The 22,061-nt window shown below is 48.5% G+C and overlaps 1 protein-coding gene across 2 annotated transcripts in view; it reads left to right on the top strand.

Annotated features, from left to right (window-relative positions):
- The first annotated feature begins 10,266 nt into the window (after window positions 1–10,266).
- The window catches only part of LOC143963675 (protein Wnt-7b-like), a 50,345-nt gene continuing 38,550 nt past the window's right edge, over window positions 10,267–22,061 (top strand). The window contains exons 1-2 of one of the 2 annotated variants that reach the window (XM_077473417.1): window positions 10,268–10,510; window positions 15,411–15,559. In XM_077473417.1, the coding sequence (XP_077329543.1) occupies window positions 15,486–15,559 (74 nt within the window). In that variant the 5' untranslated portion in view covers window positions 10,268–10,510; window positions 15,411–15,485. Of the gene's footprint in view, window positions 10,511–15,410; window positions 15,560–22,061 lie in introns of both variants that reach the window. The other variant, XM_077473489.1, reaches the window with a different exon arrangement.

Genomic DNA, 22,061 nt, shown 5'->3' with positions numbered 1-22,061 from the left:
CCTCCTGTGTTTTCCTTCCACTTCCTGTCCTTTCTTTTCTCTTGTCCATTACCCTTCACCTCGTGTCCTCTCCTTTCCCTTCAACTCTGGTCCTCTCCGTTTCGCTACACCTTGTGTCTTCTCCTTTGTCCTTAACCTCATGTCCTCTCCTTATCCTTCATCTCCTGTCCTCTCCGTTTCCCTTCACCTTGTGTCTTCTCCTTTCACATCACCTTCTGTCCTTTCCTTTCCCTTCACTTCCTGTCCTTTCCTTTCCCTTCACCTTGTGTCCTCTCCTTTACCCTTCACATCATGTCCTCTCCTTTACCCTTCACATCATGTCCTCTGCTTTACCCTTCATCTCGTGTCCTCTCATTTCCCTTCACCTCATGTCCTCTCCTTTCCCTTTACCATGTGTCTTCACTTTTCCCTTTGTCTCCTGTCCTCTCCTTTCCCCTCACCCCCTCTCTTTTCCTTTCCTTTCACCCTGTATCTTCTCCTTTATCATTCACCTCATGTCCCTCTTCTCTGCCCGACAAGTATTTTCAATTCCAAATAGCGTCATTGTATCAACATGTTTCGATATGTTTTGGCTTCCTCAGGATCCACATCCTCATATGAACATATGATATAGTTCAACAAGATATAGGATAAAAGACAAACGGCACAAAAACAACATATTAGAGCATTTTCAGCAGTAATAGGGCCAGTAGTATCCTCTATTCTGGTGATCCTCTTTCAAAGCACTGTCCAACACCATCCCATAAAGCGTAATAAAATGGCCAAAAGAAACAAAAAACAGACACGTGAAAAGGTCTTGTATAAAGACATTCAACCAAACCCGCCACCTGTATAACAAGCATAAGGGAGTCCCTCACATTACACGCCGCATAGTGCCAGAGATGGCAACCCCCCGATAAAAATCTTTATTATAGCATTAAAATCCTTTTTTTTTATTTTTATTTTTACAGTCACCACATTGCATGCTACATAGTGCCAGAGATGGCACCCTGCCCCCCCCCCCCCCCCCCCCCGATAAAATCTTTATTATATCATTAAAATCCTGATAAAAATTCAAAGATACAGACTTTTTTTGGGTTTTTTTTTTTACAGTCACTATATCCCTAACAGTATACTCAAAAGGTATTTTCAATTCCAAATGGAGTTATTGGATCTACATGTTTTGTGATGCTTTCACTTCCGCAGGATCCAAGCCATAATACGAACATATGATATGGCTGTACAAACATAATGAGTGCTGACATAATACATCCAATACCATAGACCCATCACCAGTATAACAAGCATAAGGAAGTCCCTCACATTGCATGCCACATAGTGCCAGAGATGGCACCCCAACCCCCCCCCCCCCCCCGATTAAAATGTTTATTATATTATTAAAATTCTGATAAAAATACAAGGATACAGAACAGTTTTTTTATGGTCACCATATCCCTAACGGTATACTCAGCAGTGATTTTCAATTCCAAATGGAGTTATTGGATATACATGTTTCGAGATGTTTCCACTTCCTCAGGATCCATACCTTAATACAAACATATGATATGGCTGTACAAACATAATAAGGGCTGCCATAACACAACCAAGAATAAAAAAACATAGGTACAGTATATACATTAGTATCAGTTAATATAAGACACATATTAGAGGCATTGGTGTCGGGGCAGACAAACTGCAAACTCAACCCCCAGACTCAGTAAACCGGGGGGGGGGGGGGCGGGGCAATACAGACTCGGAGATTGGCTACCCCTGTTTCCCCAAAAATAAGATCTAGCATGATTGTCAGTGATAGTTACAATATAAGCCCTACCCCCCCCCCAAATAAGCCCTAGTTAAAGAGGAAGTAAACCCTGATGGATTTACTTCCTCTTTGATTCCCTGCAAAGGTAAAGCATAATGGACTGCATCGCATAGTAGCCCATTATGTGTCACTTACCTGACACAGGAGCCAGCGAAGTCACCGCTGTCCCCTGTAGTCCGGAGCCTCCATCTTCTTGGTGGGTCTCGCTGCTCCGGCGCTGTCATTCGTCGGAGCCGCGATGACGTCACTCCCGGGGTTTACAACCACTTTAAGTCCTTGTAGGTCTTATTTTCAGGGTAAGGCTTATTTTCGGGGAACAGGGTAGGGCTTATTTGGGGGGTAGGGCTTATATTTCAGCCATCACCGACAATCACGCTAGGTCTTATTTTGGGGGAAACAGGGTAATAGCTAGTCACCTGTCCCTATGGATGATTCTATTCCTTTATTACAGACCTTTATAGCGTGCACATTATTTACGATCCGGACTTCAGTACTGTTGCCATATCTGACCAGAGCAGTAATTTATGAGCTCTCTGGATTTCTGGAAGAATCAATACGTATGTTTCTGTATTTGCAGCATTTTAAAGAGACAAAGACATAGGGAAATGTACATGGATTGCTGAGATGCATTGAATGTTTCTTTCTGTTGTTTTTTTTGTTGTTGTTGCCAGAAAAATAAATAAATAAAATCCGTGCAGCACCCTGTAATGGATGTCTGCGATCTATTCCGTCATTTGTGTTGATTTTGTCTTTTGTTGTTTGCTTCATTAACTGGGGGGATCGTTAGTCGTGTTTCCAAACATCTTTGATGGCTTCGGTTGTGGGTTTTTTTGTCTGTTCTTCTGCCAGGTAATCTCTACCTGTATTCAGGGGGACATCAAGGGTGTAATTGCCTGACGACGTGCTGATGTCTCTGTCTGGTTAAACTCCAGTCAAAACAGAAAATATCGTACGAAAGTTTATATGGTTTGATGTTTCTCAGGAAACCTTCCAGACCGGCTTGAACTTGTAGAACCTTCACATCCTACCTGTTATCTTAAAGGCTAGGTCCACACAGTTGTAGTGAGGGACTACTCCATGCTCTTCACCAGTGGTGGCTGGTGCTCAAAATTTTTGGGGGGGCGCAAAATGAAAAAAAAAACATCATCAATTGCAGCCTCACTGTGCCCATCAAACGCAGCCACCGTGCCATCAAATGCAGCCACTGTACCCATAAATTGCCACTACTGGGCCCATCAAATGCAGCCACTGTGCCATCAAGCACAGCCACTGTACCCATAATTTGCCACCACTGTGCCCATCAAATGCAGCCACTGTGCCATCAAGCGTCGCCCTGTACACATAAATTGCCACCACTGCCCATCAAATGTAGGCACTGTGCCATCAAATGCAGCCACTGTACCCAAAATTTGACACCACTGTGCTCATCAAATGCAGCCACTGTGCCATCAAACCCAGCCACTATACCCATAAATTGCCACCACTGTGCCCATCAAATGCAGCCACTGTGCCATCAAGCGCAGCCACTGTACAAATAAATTGCCACCACTGTGCCCATCAAATGCAGCCACTGTGCCATCAAGCGCAGCCACTGTACAAATAAATTGCCACCACTGTGCCCATCAAATATAGCCACTGGCCATCAAGCGCAGCCACTGTACCCATAAATTGTCACCATTGTGCCATTCAAACGCAGCCACTGTGCCATCAAACGCAGCCACTGCACCCATAAATTGCCACCACTGTGCCATCAAGCGCAGCCACTGTAACCATCAATTGCTGCCAGTGTGCCCCATCAATTTCTGCCAGTTAGCCCCATCAAATGCCGCAAGTTTGCACCATTAATTGCCACCAGTGTGCCCCATCAATTGCTGCCAATTTGCCCCATCAATTGCTGCCAATTTGCCCCATCAATTGCCGTAAAGTTTGCACCATCAATTGCCACAAGTTTGCCCCATCAATTGCCACCAGTTTGCCCTATCAATTGCCGCAAGTTTGCCCCATCAATTGCCACCAGTGTGCCCCATCAATTGCCACCAGTGTGCCCCATCAATTGTCATTTGCCACCAGTGTGCCCCATCAATTGCCATCAGTTTACCCCATCAATTGCCACCAGTGTGCCCTATCAATTGCTGGCAGTTTGCCCCATCAATTGCCACCAGTGTGCCCCATCAATTGCTGCAAGTTTGCCCCATCAATTGCCACCAGTGTGCCCCATCAATTGCCACGAGTTTGCCCCATCAAATGCTGCCAGTGTCGTCCCCCGCTCGGCACAGCACCCCGTCCCGTCCTCTTCTGCTAGGATTGGACATCCAACCACAGCACCTGACGCTTCAGCCAATCAGGTGACAGGTAACCAGACCCGGTGCACCTAAAAGGCTGAAAGGTGGGTCTGTGTTAGGGAAGCGATTTATTCGCTTCCCTAACACAGCTCTACGTAAGCAGCAAACACTCAGCAGTGCGCCTGCTGTTTGCCAATTTGGAAGCCTGTTAGAGCCCACGGCTCTTATCAGGACACCTATTAGAGCCAACAGCTCTAATCAGGCGCTTCCGAAAACACCCCCAGCCACTGTAACCATCAATTGCCGCCAGTGTGCCCCATCAATTTCTGCCAGTTAGCCCCATCAATTGCCGCAAGTTTGCACCATTAATTGCCACAAGTGTGCCCCATCAATTGCTGCCAATTTGCCCCATCAATTGCCTTAAGTTTGCCCCATCAATTGCCACAAGTTTGCCCCATCAATTGCCACCAGTTTGCCCTATCAATTGCCGCAAGTTTGCCCCATCAATTGCCACCAGTGTGCCCCATCAATTGCCACCAGTGTGCCCCATCAATTGCCATTTGCCACCAGTGTGCCCCATCAATTGCCATCAGTTTACCCCATCAATTGCCACCAGTGTGCCCTATCAATTGCTGGCAGTTTGCCCCATCAATTGCCACCAGTGTGCCCCATCAATTGCTGCAAGTTTGCCCCATCAATTGCCACCAGTGTGCCCCATCAATTGCCACGAGTTTGCCCCATCAAATGCTGCCAGTGTCGTCCCCCGCTCGGCACAGCGCCCCATCCCGTCCTCTTCTGCTAGGATTGGACATCCAACCACAGCACCTGACGCTTCAGCCAATCAGGTGACAGGTAACCAGACCCGGTGCACCTAAAAGGCTGAAAGGTGGGTCTGTGTTAGGGAAGCGATTTATTCGCTTCCCTAACACAGCTCTACGTAAGCAGCAAACACTCAGCAGTGCGCCTGCTGTTTGCCAATTTGGAAGCCTGTTAGAGCCCACGGCTCTTATCAGGACACCTATTAGAGCCAACAGCTCTAATCAGGCGCTTCCGAAAACACCCCCAGCCACTGTAACCATCAATTGCCGCCAGTGTGCCCCATCAATTTCTGCCAGTTAGCCCCATCAATTGCCGCAAGTTTGCACCATTAATTGCCACCAGTGTGCCCCATCAATTGCTGCCAATTTGCCCCATCAATTGCCTTAAGTTTGCCCCATCAATTGCCACCAGTTTGCCCCATCAATTGCCACCAGTGTGCCCCATCAATTGCCACCAGTGTGCCCCATCAATTGACACCAGTTTTCCCTATCAATTGCCGCAAGTTTGCCCCATCAATTGCCACCAGTGTGCCCCATCAATTGCCATTTGCCACCAGTGTGCCCCATCAATTGCCACCAGTTTACCCCATCAATTGCCACCAGTGTGCCCTATAAATTGCTGGCAGTTTGCCCCATCAATTGCCAAAAGTTTGCCCCATCAATTGCCACCATTGTGCCCCATCAATTGCCACCAGTTTGCCCCATCAATTGCCACAAGTTTGCCCCATCAATTGCCACCAGTGTGCCCCATCAATTGCTGCAAGTTTGCCCCATCAATTGCCACCAGTGTGCCCCATCAATTGCCACGAGTTTGCCCCATCAAATGCCGCCAGTGTCATCCCCCGCTCGGCACAGCGCCCCGTCCCGTCCTCTTCTGCTACGATTGGACATCCAACCACAGCACCTGACGCTTCAGCCAATCAGGTGACAGGTAACCAGACCTGGTGCACCTGATTGGCTGAAAGGTGGGTCAGTGTTAGGGAAGCGATTTATTTGCCTCCCTAACACAGCTCTACGTAAGCAGCAAACACTCAGCAGTGCGCCTGCTGTTTGCCAATTTGGAAGCCTGTTAGAGCCCACGGCTCTTATCAGGACACCTATTAGAGCCAACAGCTCTAATCAGGCGCTTCCGAAAACACCCCCACCGCTGTAATTCATATGCAATGCAATGCATGAATCTATCTATTGAAGATTGACGGGTGCAGGAGAGAGGAGGCGGCGCTCCTGCGCCCTCTATGGACCCACCGCTAATGCAAAGGCCCCCCTCCCATTTGAAAGTCGTCAATTGTATGCTCTTTATTATGTCTTCTGGTCAGTCACGACATGCTGGGTCCTTCCAGCAGGGGGCAGTACTCGATGATACAAAAAATGTCACCAATCTGGGCATGAATGCCATGCTAAGGGGGAGGGGCCATGACACTCTGCACTCACAGTCTTTCCTCAGTCTTCTAGGTTGGGTCACACTGAATGCCATTCAACCTAGGAGGCCAAGGGCATGGTGTGACAAGGGAAAAGTGTCAGAGCTGCTTTTCATTTTAAACACCTGATGGTTCCTCCCAGCATGGGGGGTGGTACTGGGTGATGAAGAGAACAGCACCAATCGAGGTATGAATATACAGTGGAACCTTGGGTTACGAACATAATCCGTTCCAGTTTCCCCATAGAAGTTGATGGAAATGAAGAAAATTCTATTGCATGCACTACCGCATGTGGCCTGAGGTGGGGGGGGGGGCACCAGAGAGCCTCTGTAAAACTCCGGGACAGCTCGGCTGAACTCGGAAAGCCTCTGAAACTGAGTATTTCCGAGTGATTCCAAACGGCTCCGAACCGTTCCGAGTGCCCCCGGTGCCCCCAAACCTCTGGCCAAATGCGGTACAGCACACCTCATTAGCTTGAATTCTGCTTGTTCTGCGAGACAACACTTGCAACCAGAGTCAAAATTTAAAAAAAAGAGTTGCTCGTCTTTCAAAACCCTCGTTAACCAAGGTACCACTGTGCTATGATTGCAGGGTGCCATGCTAAGGGCAGGGTCTGTGACACTTTGCACTCACAGTCCTTCCTCAGTCTTCCAGGTTGGGTTACACTGAATGCCAACAAACCCAGGAGACTGAGGGCATCACGTGGCAAAAAAACAGGGAACTGCAGGGGAAAAGAGTCTGAGCTGCTTTTAATTTTAAATGCCTGATGGTTCCTTCCAGCAGGGGGCAGTACTAGATGATGCAGTGAACGGCGCCAATCTGGGCATGAATATACTCTGATTGGGATACCCATGATAAGAGGGAGGGGCCATGACATTCTTTACTCACAGTCTCTCCTCAATCTTCCAGGTTGGGTAACACTGGATGTCAATCGACCCAGGAGACTGAAGTCATCTTGTGGCCAAAAAAAAGAGGTCCTGCAGGGAAAAGCATTGGTGAGTATTGCAGCCTGAGCTGTTTTTCATTTTAAACACATGATGGGTCCTCCCAGCAGGGGGCAGTGCCAATCTGAGCATGAATTTACTGTGAGTGCAGGGCACCATTCTAAGGGGGAGGGGCCATGGCACTCATAGTCTTCCCCCAGTCTTCTAGGCTGGGTCACACTAAATGCCATATAACCCAGGAGACTGAGGGCATCATGTAGCTAAAATTAGGTACTGCAGGGAAAAGAGTGAGAATAGGAGTCTGAGCTGCATTTCCTTTTAAACACCTGATGGTTCCTCCCAGCAGGGGGTGCTACTGGATGATGCAGAGAACAGGGCCAATCTGGGCATGATTATACTGTGATTGGGTGTCATGATAAGGGGGAGGGGCCATGACATTCTTTACTCACAGTCTCTCTTCGGTCTTCCAAATTGAGTGACAATAAATTACATTCAACTCAGAAGCCATCTTGTGTTCAAAAATGGGTACTGCAGGGCTAGGGGAGCATTGTGAGTTGGATTGAGTTTTTCTCTAGGGAGGAACAGAAAAAGCAATTCTACTTACCCTATTCCTCGCTTCCGCAGGCTCCCTCCCAGCTGCTCGATCGGTCCCCCGACACCACTTCTCCTTGCCTCACCATCAGTTGTTGGCTGTTTGAGGTCACTGCGTACAATGCAGGACCACCAGCCTGCCCACAACCCAGAGCAAGGAGGAAAGAGGAAGAGTGCCCGCCCACAACCTGGTGCAAGGAGAGAAAAAGAGGGTCCGCCCACAACCTGGTGCAAGAACTTGATAAAAAAAATGCCCGTCCATAACCTGGTGAAAGGAGGAAAGAAGAAGAGTGCCCACCACAACCTGATGCAAGGAGGAGAGAAAGAGAGTGCCCATCCACAACACGGAGCAAGGAGGAAATAGGAAGAGTGCCAACCCACAATTCAGAGCAAGGAGGAAAGAAGAAGAGTGCCCACCACAACCTGGTTCAAGGAGGAGAGAGGAAGAGTGCCCACCACAACCTGGTTCAAGGAGGAGAGAAGAAGATTGCTCACCACAACCTGGTTCAAGGAGGAGAGAAGAAGAGTGCCCACCACAACCTGGTTCAAGCAGGAAAGAAGAAGAGTGCCCACCACAACCTGGTTCAAGGAGGAGAGAAGAAGAGTGCCCACCACAACCTGGTTCAAGGAGGAGAGAAGAACAGTGCTCACCACAACCTGGTTCAAGGAGGAAAGAAGAAGAGTGCCCACCACAACCTGGAGCAAGGAGAAGAGGGAGTGCATAACCCAAAACCTGGCGCAAGGAGGAAAGAAGAAGAGTGACGGCCCACAACCTGATGCAAAGAGGAGAGAAAGAGAGTGCCCACCCACAATTCAGAGCAAGGAGGAAAGAAGAAGAGTGCCTGCTCATAATCTGGTGCAAGGAGGAGAGAAAAAGTGCCCACCCACAATCTGGTGCAAGGAGGTGAGAAGAAGAGTACCCAACCCAGAGCAAGGAGGAAAGAAGGATGCCCGCCCCCCCAACCCAGAACAAGGAGGAAAGAAGAAGAGTGCCCGTCCACAACCTGGTGCAAGGAGAGAAGAGTGCCCACCACAACCTGGTTCAAGGAGGAAAGAAGAAGAGTGCCCACCACAACCTGTTTCAAGGAGGAGAGAAGAAGAGTGCCCATCACAACCTGGTTCAGGAGGACAGAAGAAGAGGGCCCACCACAACCTGGTTCAAGGAGGAAAGAAGAGTGCCCACCACAACCTGGAGAAAGGAGGAGAGGGAGTGCATAACCCAAAACCTGGCGCAAGGAGGAAAGAAGAGTGCCGGCCCACAACCTGATGCAAGGAGGAGAGAAAGAGAGTGCCCACCCACAACCCGTAGCAAGGAGGAAAGAAGAAGAGTGCCTACCCAAAATCTGGTACAAGGAGGAGAGAAAAAGAGTGCCCTCCCACAACCTGATGCAAGGAGGAGAGAAAGAGAGTGCTACCCACAACCTGGAGCAAGGAGCAAAGAAGAAGAGTGCAGCCCACAATTCAGAGCAAGGAGGAAAAAAGAAGAGTGTCCGCCCACAATTCAGAGCAAGGAGGAAAGAAAAAGAGTGCCCGTCCACAATTCAGAGCAAGGAGGAGAGAAAGAGTGCCAGCCCACAATTCAGAGCAAGGAGGAAAGAAGAGTGCCCGCCCACAACCTGGTTCAAGGAGGAGAAAAGAAGAGTGCCCGCCCACAATCTGGTGCAAGGAGGAGAAAAGAAGAGTGGCTGCCCACAACCCTGAGCAGGGAGGAGAGAAAAAGAGTGCCCGCCCCAAAACCTGATGCAAGGAGGAGAGAAGGAAGTACAAGGAACACGCTGATAGGAGGACAGGGCAGAGTGACAGAGGCAATTAGAATACCAAGCTGCTATTTCTCTTTTCACTACTTATAAGTGGAGAGAGCAGAGTGGAGGAGAGAAGGAGATGACCAGCCTGTCGCTTCTCCCTTCACTGCTGATAGGAGGTGAAAGCAGAGTGATGGAGGTGAGGCGCTCCCCAGCCTGCCGCTTCTCCTTTCACTGTTGATAAGAGGAGAGGGCAGAGTGACAAAAGGTGAGGAGATCATCAGTCTGCAACTTCTTCTTTCACTGTCCAATCACAAGCTTGGGGGTGGACAAGACCCATGAGTGTTAGTGGACTGCAGCAGAGAAAAGTTAGGTCTCTTGCCATGCCAGACTGTTACGCAATGTGTGACAGAGCAGTGTAAATCTCAGGACTGGATGGACAGAAAAGCAAATCTGGAAGCAGCGTGGTACACTTAGCTTCTCCTGCCTTGTACCTGAATCCAGAGGTAGGAGGGAGATCTGTATCTGTGGGGGGGGGGGGTGTCAGCGAGGTTTGTGATATCATTTGTTGCTGCTTTGACAGAGGGACCCACCCAGCAGGCTGAGCCCTCCTCTGTTCACAAAGCTGGGGGGGGGGGGGGGGAGGCAGGTGGTGGAGGAATGAATAGAAGAATATTTTTTGGCAGGGTGATATGAATTGTCTGACCCACCTTCCTTCTACGTCTCCTTCACACCCCCCCAGGCCCTCAGCTACGCCTCCAAACATTTAAGGTAACATTTGTACAGTGCAGGCGCTGGAGCAAAGCTTGTCTGGGCAGCAAGGTATGGAGACAGGATTCACCTGTCACTGGAGGGATCTCTTCCTGCCATCGGGAACTGGAGAACGGAATGGCACCCGCTGTGGCCAGAGCAAGGTACACCGTTCTACTTCCTGTGGTCTGAGAATGGGGGGAATGCCGTTGTCGGTGTTGTGTGCACACGAGGGTGCTACGATAGGATCCAAGACAGCAGAGTGCCTCCAAATCCTAGACAGTATGCTGTCTGCATGGAGTTTGCACGTTCTTCCTGTGCTTGTGTGGGGTTCCTCCCACACTCCTAAGACACGCTGGTGGGTTAATCGGCCCTAGTAGGTGTATAGGTATGGGTGGGCAGCACAATGGTTTAGCAGTTAGTAGGCCTGCCTTGCAGCACTGGGGTCCTTGGTTCAAATACTAGCCAAGAGACTGTCTGCATGGAGTTTGCATGTTCTCCTTGTGCTTGTGTGGGTTTCGTCCAACACTCCTAAGATATACTGGTAGGTTTATCGGCCCTAGTAAGTGTATAGGTATGGGTGGGCAGCACAGCGGTTCAGCAGTTAGTAGGTCTGTCTTGCAGCACTGGGGTCCTTGGTTCAAATGCTGGTCACCACACTATCAGCATGGAGTTTGCATGATCTCCTCCTTCACTCCAAAGACATGCTGGTAAGATAATTGGCTCTAGTATGTGTGTATGTATATGTATGGGTTCCGTAGTTAGTAGGTGAGCCTTGCAGCACTGGGGTCCTTGGTTCAAATACTGGCCATGACACTGTCTCCTTCCACACTCCTAAGACACACTGGTAGGTTAATCAGCCCTAGTAGGTTTATAGGTATGGATGGGCAGCACAGTGGTTCAGTAGTTAGTGGGTCTGCCTTGCAGCACTGGGGTCCTTGGTTCCAAAACTGGTTACCGCACGATCTACATGGAGTTTGCATGTTCTCCCTGTGCTTGTGTGGGTTTCCTCCAACACTCTAAAGACACTCTGGTAGGTTAATCAGTCCTAGTAGGGGTATAGGTATGGATGGGCAGCACAGTGGTTCAGTAGTTAGTGGGTCTGCCTTGCAGCACTGGGGTCCTTGGTTCCAAAACTGGTTACCGCACGATCTACATGGAGTTTGCATGTTCTCCCTGTGCTTGTGTGGGTTTCCTCCAACACTCTAAAGACACTCTGGTAGGTTAATCAGTCCTAGTAGGGGTATAGGTATGGATGGACAGCACAGTGGTTTACTGGTTATTAGTTCTGCCTTGCAGCACTGGGGTCCTTGGTCCAAATACTGGCCATAACACGATCTACATGGAGTTTGCATGTTCTCCCTGTGCTTGTGTGGGTTTCCTCCCACACTCTGAAGAGACACTGGTGGGTTAATTGGATCTAGTAGGTGTATAGTTATGTATGGGCAGCACAGCGGTTTACTGGTTATTAGTTCTGCCTTGCAGCACTGGGGTCCTTGGTTCAAATACTGGCCATGACACGATCTGCATGGAGTTTGCACGTTCTCCTCCTACATTCCTAAGATACACTGGTAGGTTAATCGGCCCTAGTAGGGGTATTGGTATGGGTGGGCAGCACAGTGATTTAGTGTTCCGCCTTGCAGCACTGGGGTCCTTGGTTCCGAAACTGGTCACCACACAATCTACATGGAGTTTGCACGTTCTCTCTGATACACTGGTAGGTTAATCGGCCCTAGTAGGGGTATAGGTATGGATTGGCAGCACTGTGGTTTAGTAGTTAATAGTTCTGCCATGCAGTACTGGGGTCCTTGGTTCAAATACTGGCCATGACACGATCTGCATGGAGTTTGCATGTTCACCTCCTACACTCCTAAGACACACTGGTAGGTTAATCGGCCCTAGTAGGGGTATAGGTATGGGTGGGCAGCACAGTGGTTTACTGGTTAACACTGGGGTCCTTGGTTCAAATACTGGCCATGACACTGTCTGCATGGAGTTTGCATATCCAGCACAGTGGTTTACTGGTTATTAGTTCTGCCTTGCAGCACTGGGGTCCTTGGTTAGGCTACAATAGGATCCAAGGCAGCACAGTGGCTTCAAATCCCAGACAGAATGCTGTCTGCATGGAGTTTGCATGTTCTCCCTGTGCTTGTGTGGGTTTCCTCCCACACTCCGAAGACACACTGGTAGGTTAATTGGCACTGGTAGGTCTATAGGTATGGATGGACAGCACAGTGGTTCAGTAGTATGTCTGCCTTGCAGCACTGGGGTCCTTGGTTCAAATACTGGCCATAAAATGATCTACATGGAGTTCGCATGTTCTCCCTGTGCTTGTGTGGGTTTCTTCCAACACTCCAAAGGCATGCTGGTAGGTTAATCGGCCCTAGTAGGTGTGTATGTATGGATGGGCAGGAGAGTGGTTTAGCAGTTAGTAGGTCTGCCTTACAGCACTGGGGTCCTTGGTTCGAATTCCAGCCAGCACACTATCTGCATGGAGTCTGCATGTCTGCCCTAGGCCTGTATGAGGATACTCAGGTTTTCCCCCTCACTCTAAAGACATGCTGGTAGGTGAATTGGCTCTATATGAAAACAATTGGCAACAACACCATTGAGTATGGTGATACTTTTTTTTAAATGACACTTTAGGGGGAGGGGGGACATCTATTTGCATAGCCACTCCTCCAGCGACTCCACATGTACATTTGTTCTGTACAAATCGAGCAAAAAAAATGTATTCTTTAGGCTATACTCTCTTCAAAAGGAATGGGCAGTAGTGGTGAAATACCACCTAATGGCCACTAGATGGAGCTGAGGAGCACAGGAAATCCAGAGTTCTTTGTAGTAAAAAGAGATACAATGTAGCGGTTCCAGAGAACACTAGAGGGAATTATCAAATTAATGTAACCGATGGCTGCTAATTCTCTCTGGTGTTCTCTAGAATCATTATACCAATGCAGGCCAGAACAAAACAACAAGGCATAAATGTGATCCGCCCCCCCCTCCCCCCCCCCCACCACCACCACATATATTCATGTATATATGTTAAATATGCCATCATATCTGTTTAACAAGTGCAAAAAATACCCGTTGATCCTGCCAGAAATCTTGTGAGTTAATTCCTTCCTGTGCTCTCTTCCTCTGCTGACTGTTATCAGTTACATTGTTCCCAGCTAGCTCTGTGGACTGCAGTGTCACCTTAGCATGAAACTACAATATCCTTCCCCTCTCCTCTTCTCCATAACATAGAAGGGGGTGTTCTCTATACTGTATCTATAGACCCAAGGACGGGACTACAATAACATCCCCCTCTCCTCTTCTCTATAACATAGAGGGGGGTCTCTATAAAGTATCTATAGACCCAAGGCCAGGACTACAATAACCTCCACTCTCCTCTTCTCTATAACATAGAGGGGGGTCTCTATAAAGTATCTATAGACCCAAGGCCGGGACTACAATAACCTCCCCTCTCCTCTTCTCTATAACATAGAGGGGGGTCTCTATAGAGGAGCAGTGTTGTCACTCAAGGACAGGACTACAATAACCTCCCCTCTCCATAACATATAAGGGGGTGTTCTCTATACTTTATCTATAGATCCAAGGCTGGGACTACAATAACCTCCCCCTCTTCTCTTCTCCATAACATAGAAGGGGATGTTCTCTATACTGTATCTATAGACCCAAGACTGGGACTATAATAACCTCCCCCTCTCCTCTTCTCCATAACATAGAAGGGGGTGTTCTCTATACTTTATCTATAGACCCATGGCCAGGACTACAATAACCTCCCCTCTCCTCTCCGTAACATTGAAGGGGGTATCTATAGAGTATCTATAGAGGAGCAGTGTTGTCACTCAAGGATGAGACTACAATAACCCCCCCTTCTCTTCCCTATAACATAGAGGGGGGTGTTCTCTTTACTGTATCTATAGACCCAAGGACGGGACTACAATAACCTCCCCTCTCCATAATATAGAAGGGGGGGCTCTCTATACTGTATCTATAGACCCAAGGACAGGACTAAATAACCTCCCCCTTTCCATAACATAGAAGGTGGGTCTCTATAGAGTATCTATATAGGAGCAGTGTTGTCTCCCAAGGACGAGACTACAATAACCTTCCCCTCTTCTCCATAACATAGAAAGGGACGTTCTCTATACTGTATCTAAAGACCCAAGGGTGGGACTACAATATCCTCCCCCTCTCCTCTTCTCCATAACATAGAAGGGGGTGTTCTCTATACTTTATCTATAAACACAAGGGCGGGACTACAATAACCTCCCCCTCTTCTCCATAACATAGAAGGGGGTGTTCTCTATACTTTATCTATAGCTCCAAGGACGGGACTACAATAACCTCCCCTCTCCATAACATAGAAGGGGGGTCTCTATAGAGGAGCAGTGTTGTCACTCAAGGATGAGACTACAATAACCTCCCCCCCTTCTCTTCCCCATAACATAGAGGGGAGGTGTTCTCTATACTGTATCTATAGACCCAAGGATGGGACTACAATAATCCCCCCTCTCCTCTTCTCCATAACATAGAGGGGGGTGTTCTCTATACTGTATCAATGGAGGAGCAGTGTTGTCACCCAAGGACAGGAAGTGTGTTCCCGGCAGGATCACCGGGTGAAATTAAAGGGGATCAGAAAACAAATGCAGCCACCACATCTAAGGTTTGGTATTCTATGAGATCTTGGATACATGGTAAGAAAGGATGGGTCTGTAGATGAGAGCGCCCCCCGATGGGTTATCCATGCGACCGCGCTGCAGGTAACAGGAAGAAAACTGCTACATTAGCCTGTGGGTGCAGACAGACGGCTGACACCATGGCATGACGGAGGAGCGCTGACACCATGGCATGACGGAGGAGCGCTCGGAGAATCGGGAAAGGCGTTCAAGGCCGCACCAGGGGAGGGAAGGAGAGTCGCACACCAGCTTGTATTGTCTGATCTCCGCATCTGGCTGTAACAGTGACAGCTCTGTTCCCTGCGTGGATCTCGCTCTCCGCTCATCTGACGGTTCGTCCTCTGACGCCTTGTCCCGCTTTCCTTGTCTTTCCCTGCAGGTAGCATGACTCCAGTCTCTTGTATGGAGGGAAAGTCTCATCCGGACTGAGGAGGAGGGAAGAGCGCCAACCAGTATGAGAGTGAAGCTGAGCGCGCTGGACCTCTGTCACACCGTGCTGTGCATTGGATTGATGCTCTGCGGAGAAGGGTGAGCCGGCCGCGTGGGGTGGGCAGTCTGCCAACGCAGCTGCCAGGGGAGAGTTTGGGGGGGTATGAAGGGAATAAAGATAGTTGTGCTGGCAGGAGGTCCTTTCTGCAGCTGAGGGGTCAAGGTCCACCTTGAGGACTTCATTTACTTTGCTTTGACTTTGTGTTTTTGGTGCTTCGTGATGCTTTTTTTGAAGCTTGGCAAATGTGTTGCTTGTGTTGATTTTCTATTTGTGTTAAAGAGGTCCAGTAGTACCCACACTCAGCAGATCCTTAGCTCATTAGTACCCCTGTTCAGCAGATCCCCATCTCATTGGTAGCCTCATTCAGCAGATCCCCTGCTCAGTAGTAACCTCTATCTCTGCTGATATTCCACTCAGTAGTAACCCCCAGCTCTGCTGATTCTCCGCTCAGTAGTAACCTCCAGTTCTGCTGATCCTCTGGTTTTCTGATCCTCCTCCGGTCCCCCAGCTCTGCTGATGCCCTACTCAGTAGTATCCCCAGCTTTGCTGATCCCCTGCTCAGTAGCAACCCCCAGCTCTGTTGATTCCCCAGTTAGTAGTACTTCCATCTCTGCTGATCCCCCGCTCAGTTGTAACCCCCAGCTCTGCTGATGCCCTACTCAGTAGTATCCCCAGCTTTGCTGATCCCCCGTTCAGTAGCAAACCTCAGCTCTGTTGATTCCCCACTCAGTAGTAACCCCCAGCTCTGCTAATTGGCTACTCAGTAGCAACCTCCATCTCTGCTAATCCCCCGTTCAGTAGTAACCCCCAGCTCTGCTGATCCTCTGGTTTGCTTATCCTCCTCCATTTCTCCATCTCTGCTGATGCCTTACTCAGTAGTATCCCCAGCTTTGCTGATCCCCTGCTCAGTAGCAACCCCCAGCTCTGTTGATTCCCCAGTTAGTAGTAACTTCCATCTCTGCTGATCCCCCCGCTCAGTTGTAACCCTCAGCCTTGCTGCTGCCCTACTCAGTAGTATCCCCAGCTTTGCTGATCCCCCTTTCAGTAGCAAACCTCAGCTCTGTTGATTCCCTACTCAATAGTAACACCCAGCTCTGCCGATTCTCTGCTCAGTAGCAACCTCCAGCTCTGCTGATCCCCCGCTCAGTAGTAACGCCCAGCTCTGCTGATCCTCTGGTTTGCTTATCCTCCTCCATTCCCTCATCTCTGCTGATGCCCTAGTCAGTAGTATCCCCAGCTTTGCTTATCCCCGCTCAGTAGCAACACCCAGCTCTGTTGATTCCCCACTCAGTAGTAACCCCCAGCTCTACTGATCCTCTGGTTTGCTGATCCTCCTCTGGTCCCCCAGCTCTGCTGATGCCCTACTCATTAGTATCCCCAACTTTTCTGATCCCCCGCTCAGTAGTAATCCCCAGCTCTGCTGATGCCCCGCTCAGTAGTAACCCCAGCTCTGCTGATCCTCTGGTTTGCTTATCCTCCTCCATTCCCCCATCTCTGCTGATGCCCTAGTCAGTAGTATCCCCAGCTTTGCTTATCCCCCGCTCAGTAGCAACCCCCAGCTCTGTTAATTTCCCACTCAGTAGTAACTTCCAGCTCTGCTGATCTCCCACTCAGTAGTAACCCCCAGCTCTGCTGATGCCCTACTCAGTAGTATCCTCAACTTTTCTGATCCCTTGCTCAGTAGCAACCCCCAGATCTGTTGACTCCTCAGTCAGTAGCAACCCCCAGCTTTGCTGATCCCCTACCCAGTAGTAACACCCGGCTCTGCTGATCATCTGCTTTGCTGATTCTCCTCTCTTTCTTGTCCTCGCTCACCTCCTACTATATTGCCCCCATGCTGTAAACCACCTGTGACATTTCTAGTTTTTACTGCTCCAGTCCCCTCTCTCAGTAGAATTCCAAGCTTTGCTGATCCCCCACTCAGTAGCAACCCCCAGCTCTGATGATTCCCCACTTGGTAGTAACCCCCAGCTCTGCTGATCCCCCGCACAGTAGTAACCCCCAGCTCTGCTGATCCCCCGCTCTCATCGCTCCAAATGACTTTGTGCCAGAAGGTTTGAGGCCTGTCTCTGTGCTGTTTGGCATATTGTAAGCGGGATACTTTGTGGGATTTGTGTAGTAATGGATTTCTTCTGGCAACTCGACCATGCAGCCCATCTTTCTTCAAGTGCCTCTTTATTGTGCATCTTGAAACAGCCACACCACATGTTTTCAGAGAATCCTGTATTTCACCTGAAGTTATTTGTGGATTTCTCTTTGCCTCCTGAACAATTTTCCTGGCAGTTGTGGCTGAAATTGTAGTTGGGCTACCTGACCGTGGTTCGGTTTCATCAGAACCCCTCATTTTGCACTTCTTGATTAGAGATTCAACACTGCTGATTGGCCTTCTCAATTCTTTGGATAACTTTTGTATATCCCTTTCCTGTTTTATACAGCTCAACTACCTTTTCTCGCAGATCCTCTGAGAATTCTTTTGCTTTCCCCATGACTCAGAATTCAGAAAGGTCAGTGCAGCACTGGATGAAAGATGCAAGGGTCTGTCAGGAGTCCAGAAACTCATTGACCTTTTATACACACACACACTAATTACAAACAGATCACAGGTGAGGTTGGTTACCTTTAATAGCCATTCAAACCCCTTTGTGTCATCTTGTGTGCATGTTATCAGGCCCAAATCACTGGGGTATGTAAACTTTTGATCAGCATCATTTGGGTAGTTTCTGTTGCCATTATGATATAAAAAGAGTAAACACAGATGATTGATAATAAATGGCTTCAGTCAAACACTAACCATGAGTGAGAGAAAAGTTTTTGTGTTATCATTCATATTCTCTGAAAAATGGCCAAGAAATCATAAATTCTGCCAGGGTGTGTAAACTTATGAGCACAACTGTATCCCCAGCTCTGCTGATTCCTCGCTCAGTAGTAGTAGAAAGCCCCATGGGGTATCATTTTTGAACCACAACGAACACTAACACTAATTATCTCTGTAACCCTAACACTAATCATCACTGTAACACTAACACTAATCCTCCCTGTAACACTAACACTAATTATCGCTGTAACCCTAACACTAATCATCGCTGTAACCCTAGGACTAATGCTCCCTGTAACCCTAACACTAATCATCGCTGTAACCCTAACACTAATCCTCCCTGTAACCTTCACACTAACCTTCCTTGTAACTGTAACATTAATTCTTCCACCTTCCATCTCTGTAAACCTTACACCAACTGTCCCTGTAACTCTAACCCTTACACTATCCCTCTCTGTAATCCTCACACTAACTCCTCTATAACCATAACAATTATCCTCCCAGTAACCCTACCATAAACTTTCAAACTAGCCTACCCACCTATCATTCCTTTAATTGTAACACCAACTCTCCCTGTAATCCTAAGCCCTTGTACACACGGTCGGAGAATCTGTCGGAATGAGTCTTATCGGACCGCGTCGTCAGATAATCCGACTGTGTGTGGTATGCATCGGACTGATTCCGTCCGAATCTCCATCCGATCCAAATTTCCAACATGTTGGAAATATTTCCCGACCAACTGGGCCGGACGGACCTAATCCGATCATGTGTAGAGCATTTTGATCGGACCAAGTGCCACGCATGCTCAGATCAAATTCCTACATCAAAGCTATTGGCTACTAGCATGAATGTAGTCCCACCATAACGAAATTACGTCATCACGTTCTGAAAGATCGGATTTTTCGCCAACTTGGCCCGACCGTGTGTATGCAACAGTTTCGGACACAATCCGTCGGACTAAATCCGACGGATTTGGTTGGCAAAATCTCCAACCGTGTGTACGTGGGCTAACACTAACCCTCCCCTAACATTAACACCAAGCCCCCACGCAACCCCAACACAAGCCTTCCCTGTAACCCTAACATTAACCATCCCTGTTACCCTATCCCTAGCCGCTATACAACACTCCCATCTACCCTCCCTATAACCTTCCCTATAGCTCTTAATCCTCGCACTTACCTTCAAACTTACCTTCCCTGTCACCATAACACTAAACATCCCACTGTCATTCCTTGTACCTAACAACTTTCCCTGTAACCGTAACACTAACTCTCCCTGTAACCCTAACACTAACCCCTCTTTAACCTCAACACTAACCCTCCCTGTAACCCTAAAGCCCCGTACACACGAGAGGGATTAAGTCTGACAGACCTCCAAAGGAGTTCCGCCGGAGTTCAGACGGAGTTCCGACGGAGTTCTGGCGGACTTTTCGACCGAACGGACTTGACCACACACCATCACACCAAACTCCGACGGAGTCGAACGTGATGACGTACGACTGGATTCGACGTAGGACGTTCATAGACAGTAGCCAATAGCTGCCCTAGCGTCGGTTTTAGTCCGTCGGAGTAGCACACACACGAGCAAATTTTTCGAAGGGGACCGGGTCCGGCGGAGTTCCGTCGGGAAAATTTGAAGCATGCTTCATTTCTAAAGTCCGTCAGACTTTAGCGGAGCTAAAGTCCGTTGCAGCCCACACACGATCGGATAGTCTGACGGACTCAGTCCGTCGGAGTTTGGATGTCGAAAAGTCCGCTCGTGTGTACGGGGCTTTACACTAACCTCCCTATAAACCCAACACTAACCTCCCTATTAACCCAACACTAACCCTCCCTGTAACCCTAACACTAAACTTCTCTGTAACCCCAACACTAACCCTCCCTGTAACCCCAACACTAACCCCTATAACCCCAAAACTAACCCCCTGTAACCCCAACACTAACCCTCCCTGTAACCCCAACTCTAACCCTCCCTGTAACCCTAACACCAAGCCTCTCTGTAACCCCAACACTAACCCTCACTGTAACCCTAACACTAACCCCTATAACCCCAACACTAACCCCCCTGTAACCCCAACACTAACCCTCTCTGTAACCCCAACTCTAACCCTCCCTGTAACCCTAAACCTCTCTGTAACCCCAACACTAACCCTCCCTGTAACCCCAACATTAACCCTCCCTGTAACACCAACACTAACCCTCCCTATAACCTTAACACTAAACCTCTCTGTAACCCTAACACTAAACCTCTCTGTAACCCCAACACTAGCCCTCCCTGTAACCCTAACACTAACCCCCTATAACCCCAACACTAAACCTCTCTGTAACCCCAACACTAAACCCCCCTGTAACACCAACACTAACCCTCTCTGTAACCTTAACCCTAGCACTAACCCCATATAACCCCAACACTAACCCCCCTAAAACCCCAACACCAACCCTCCCTGTAACCCTAGCACTAGCCCTCAATGTAACCCTAAGACTAGCCCTACCTGTAATCCCAACACTAACCCTCCCTGTAACCCTAACACTAGCCCTCTTTGTAAACCTAACACTAACCCTGCCTGTAACCATAACTCTAACCTTCTGTAACCCTAACACTGTCTCTCACTATAGTTCTCGCATTAACCCTCCCAGCAACCCTAATGCCCCGTACACACGAGCGGACTTTTCAACATCCAAAGTCCGAAGGACCGAGTCCGTCAGACTATCCGATCGTGTGTGGGCTGCAACGGACTTTTGATTCGCCAAAGTCTGACGGACTTTAGAAATGAAGCCTGCTTCAAATTTTCCCGAAGGAACTCCGCCGGACCCGGTCCCCTTCGAAAACTCCGCTCGTGTGTATGCTACTCCGACGGACTAAAACCGACGCTAGGGCAGCTATTGGCTACTGGCTATGAACTTCCTTATTCGAGTCGGGTCGTACGTCATCACGTTCGAATCCGTCGGAGTTTAGTGTGATCGTGTGTGGCCAAGTCCGTTCGGCCGAAAAGTCTGTCAGAACTCCGTCGGAACTCCGGCGGAACTCCTTTGGAAGTCTGTCGGACATAAGTCCTCTCGTGTGTACGGGGCATAACACTAACCTTCCCTGTTACCCTAACACTGACCTCCGTACCAACCCTCTCATCCACATCCCTGTAACCTTCAAACCAGTTCTCCCTGTAGTCCTAACACTAACCCTCACACTAACCTTCAAATTAACTTTACCTCTAACCCCAACACTAATCAGGTTTTTAGCAGCAAAGAATGTGCATGATTTGATCAGAGAAGAGACTTGTACTGAGAATATACCATATATTAGTTGCTGTTGCTGAACTTTCCCTTTGAACGTATTGTCACTTAGCTCATTAAGACTAATCCCCATAATTTAAATATTATGTATATTTCTAGAGATCGTCAGCGCCAGTTAGTGGCCATATTGCAGTATTTTCCTGGTTGAGGTGTGTAACTGCTTGGGTGTAACTTTTGTGGCTTTTTTTTGGGAGGGGGGGGGGGGGCTTTGGAGGTTTAACACTATGCCAATATCCCAATTGTGGTACACTTTTGTTATGACAGGTTCTCTTCAATGAGACCTCCAGCATGCTGTCAGCACAGGGTATTGTAATCCTTGCTGCAGCACAATAGTGCAGGTAAAAAAAAAAAAAAGAATTCATTCATGGATAAAAAAAACTACAAATAATAATAATAATATAATAAATAACAATAATAATAATAGGAGAAATATAT

Source organism: Lithobates pipiens, unplaced genomic scaffold (assembly GCF_037356315.1).
Source record: "Lithobates pipiens isolate NorthernLeopardFrog02 unplaced genomic scaffold, aLitPip1_a1.2 Scaffold_1, whole genome shotgun sequence".
NCBI lineage: Eukaryota > Metazoa > Chordata > Amphibia > Anura > Ranidae > Lithobates > Lithobates pipiens.
This window is presented reverse-complemented; position numbering and strand designations above follow the sequence as displayed.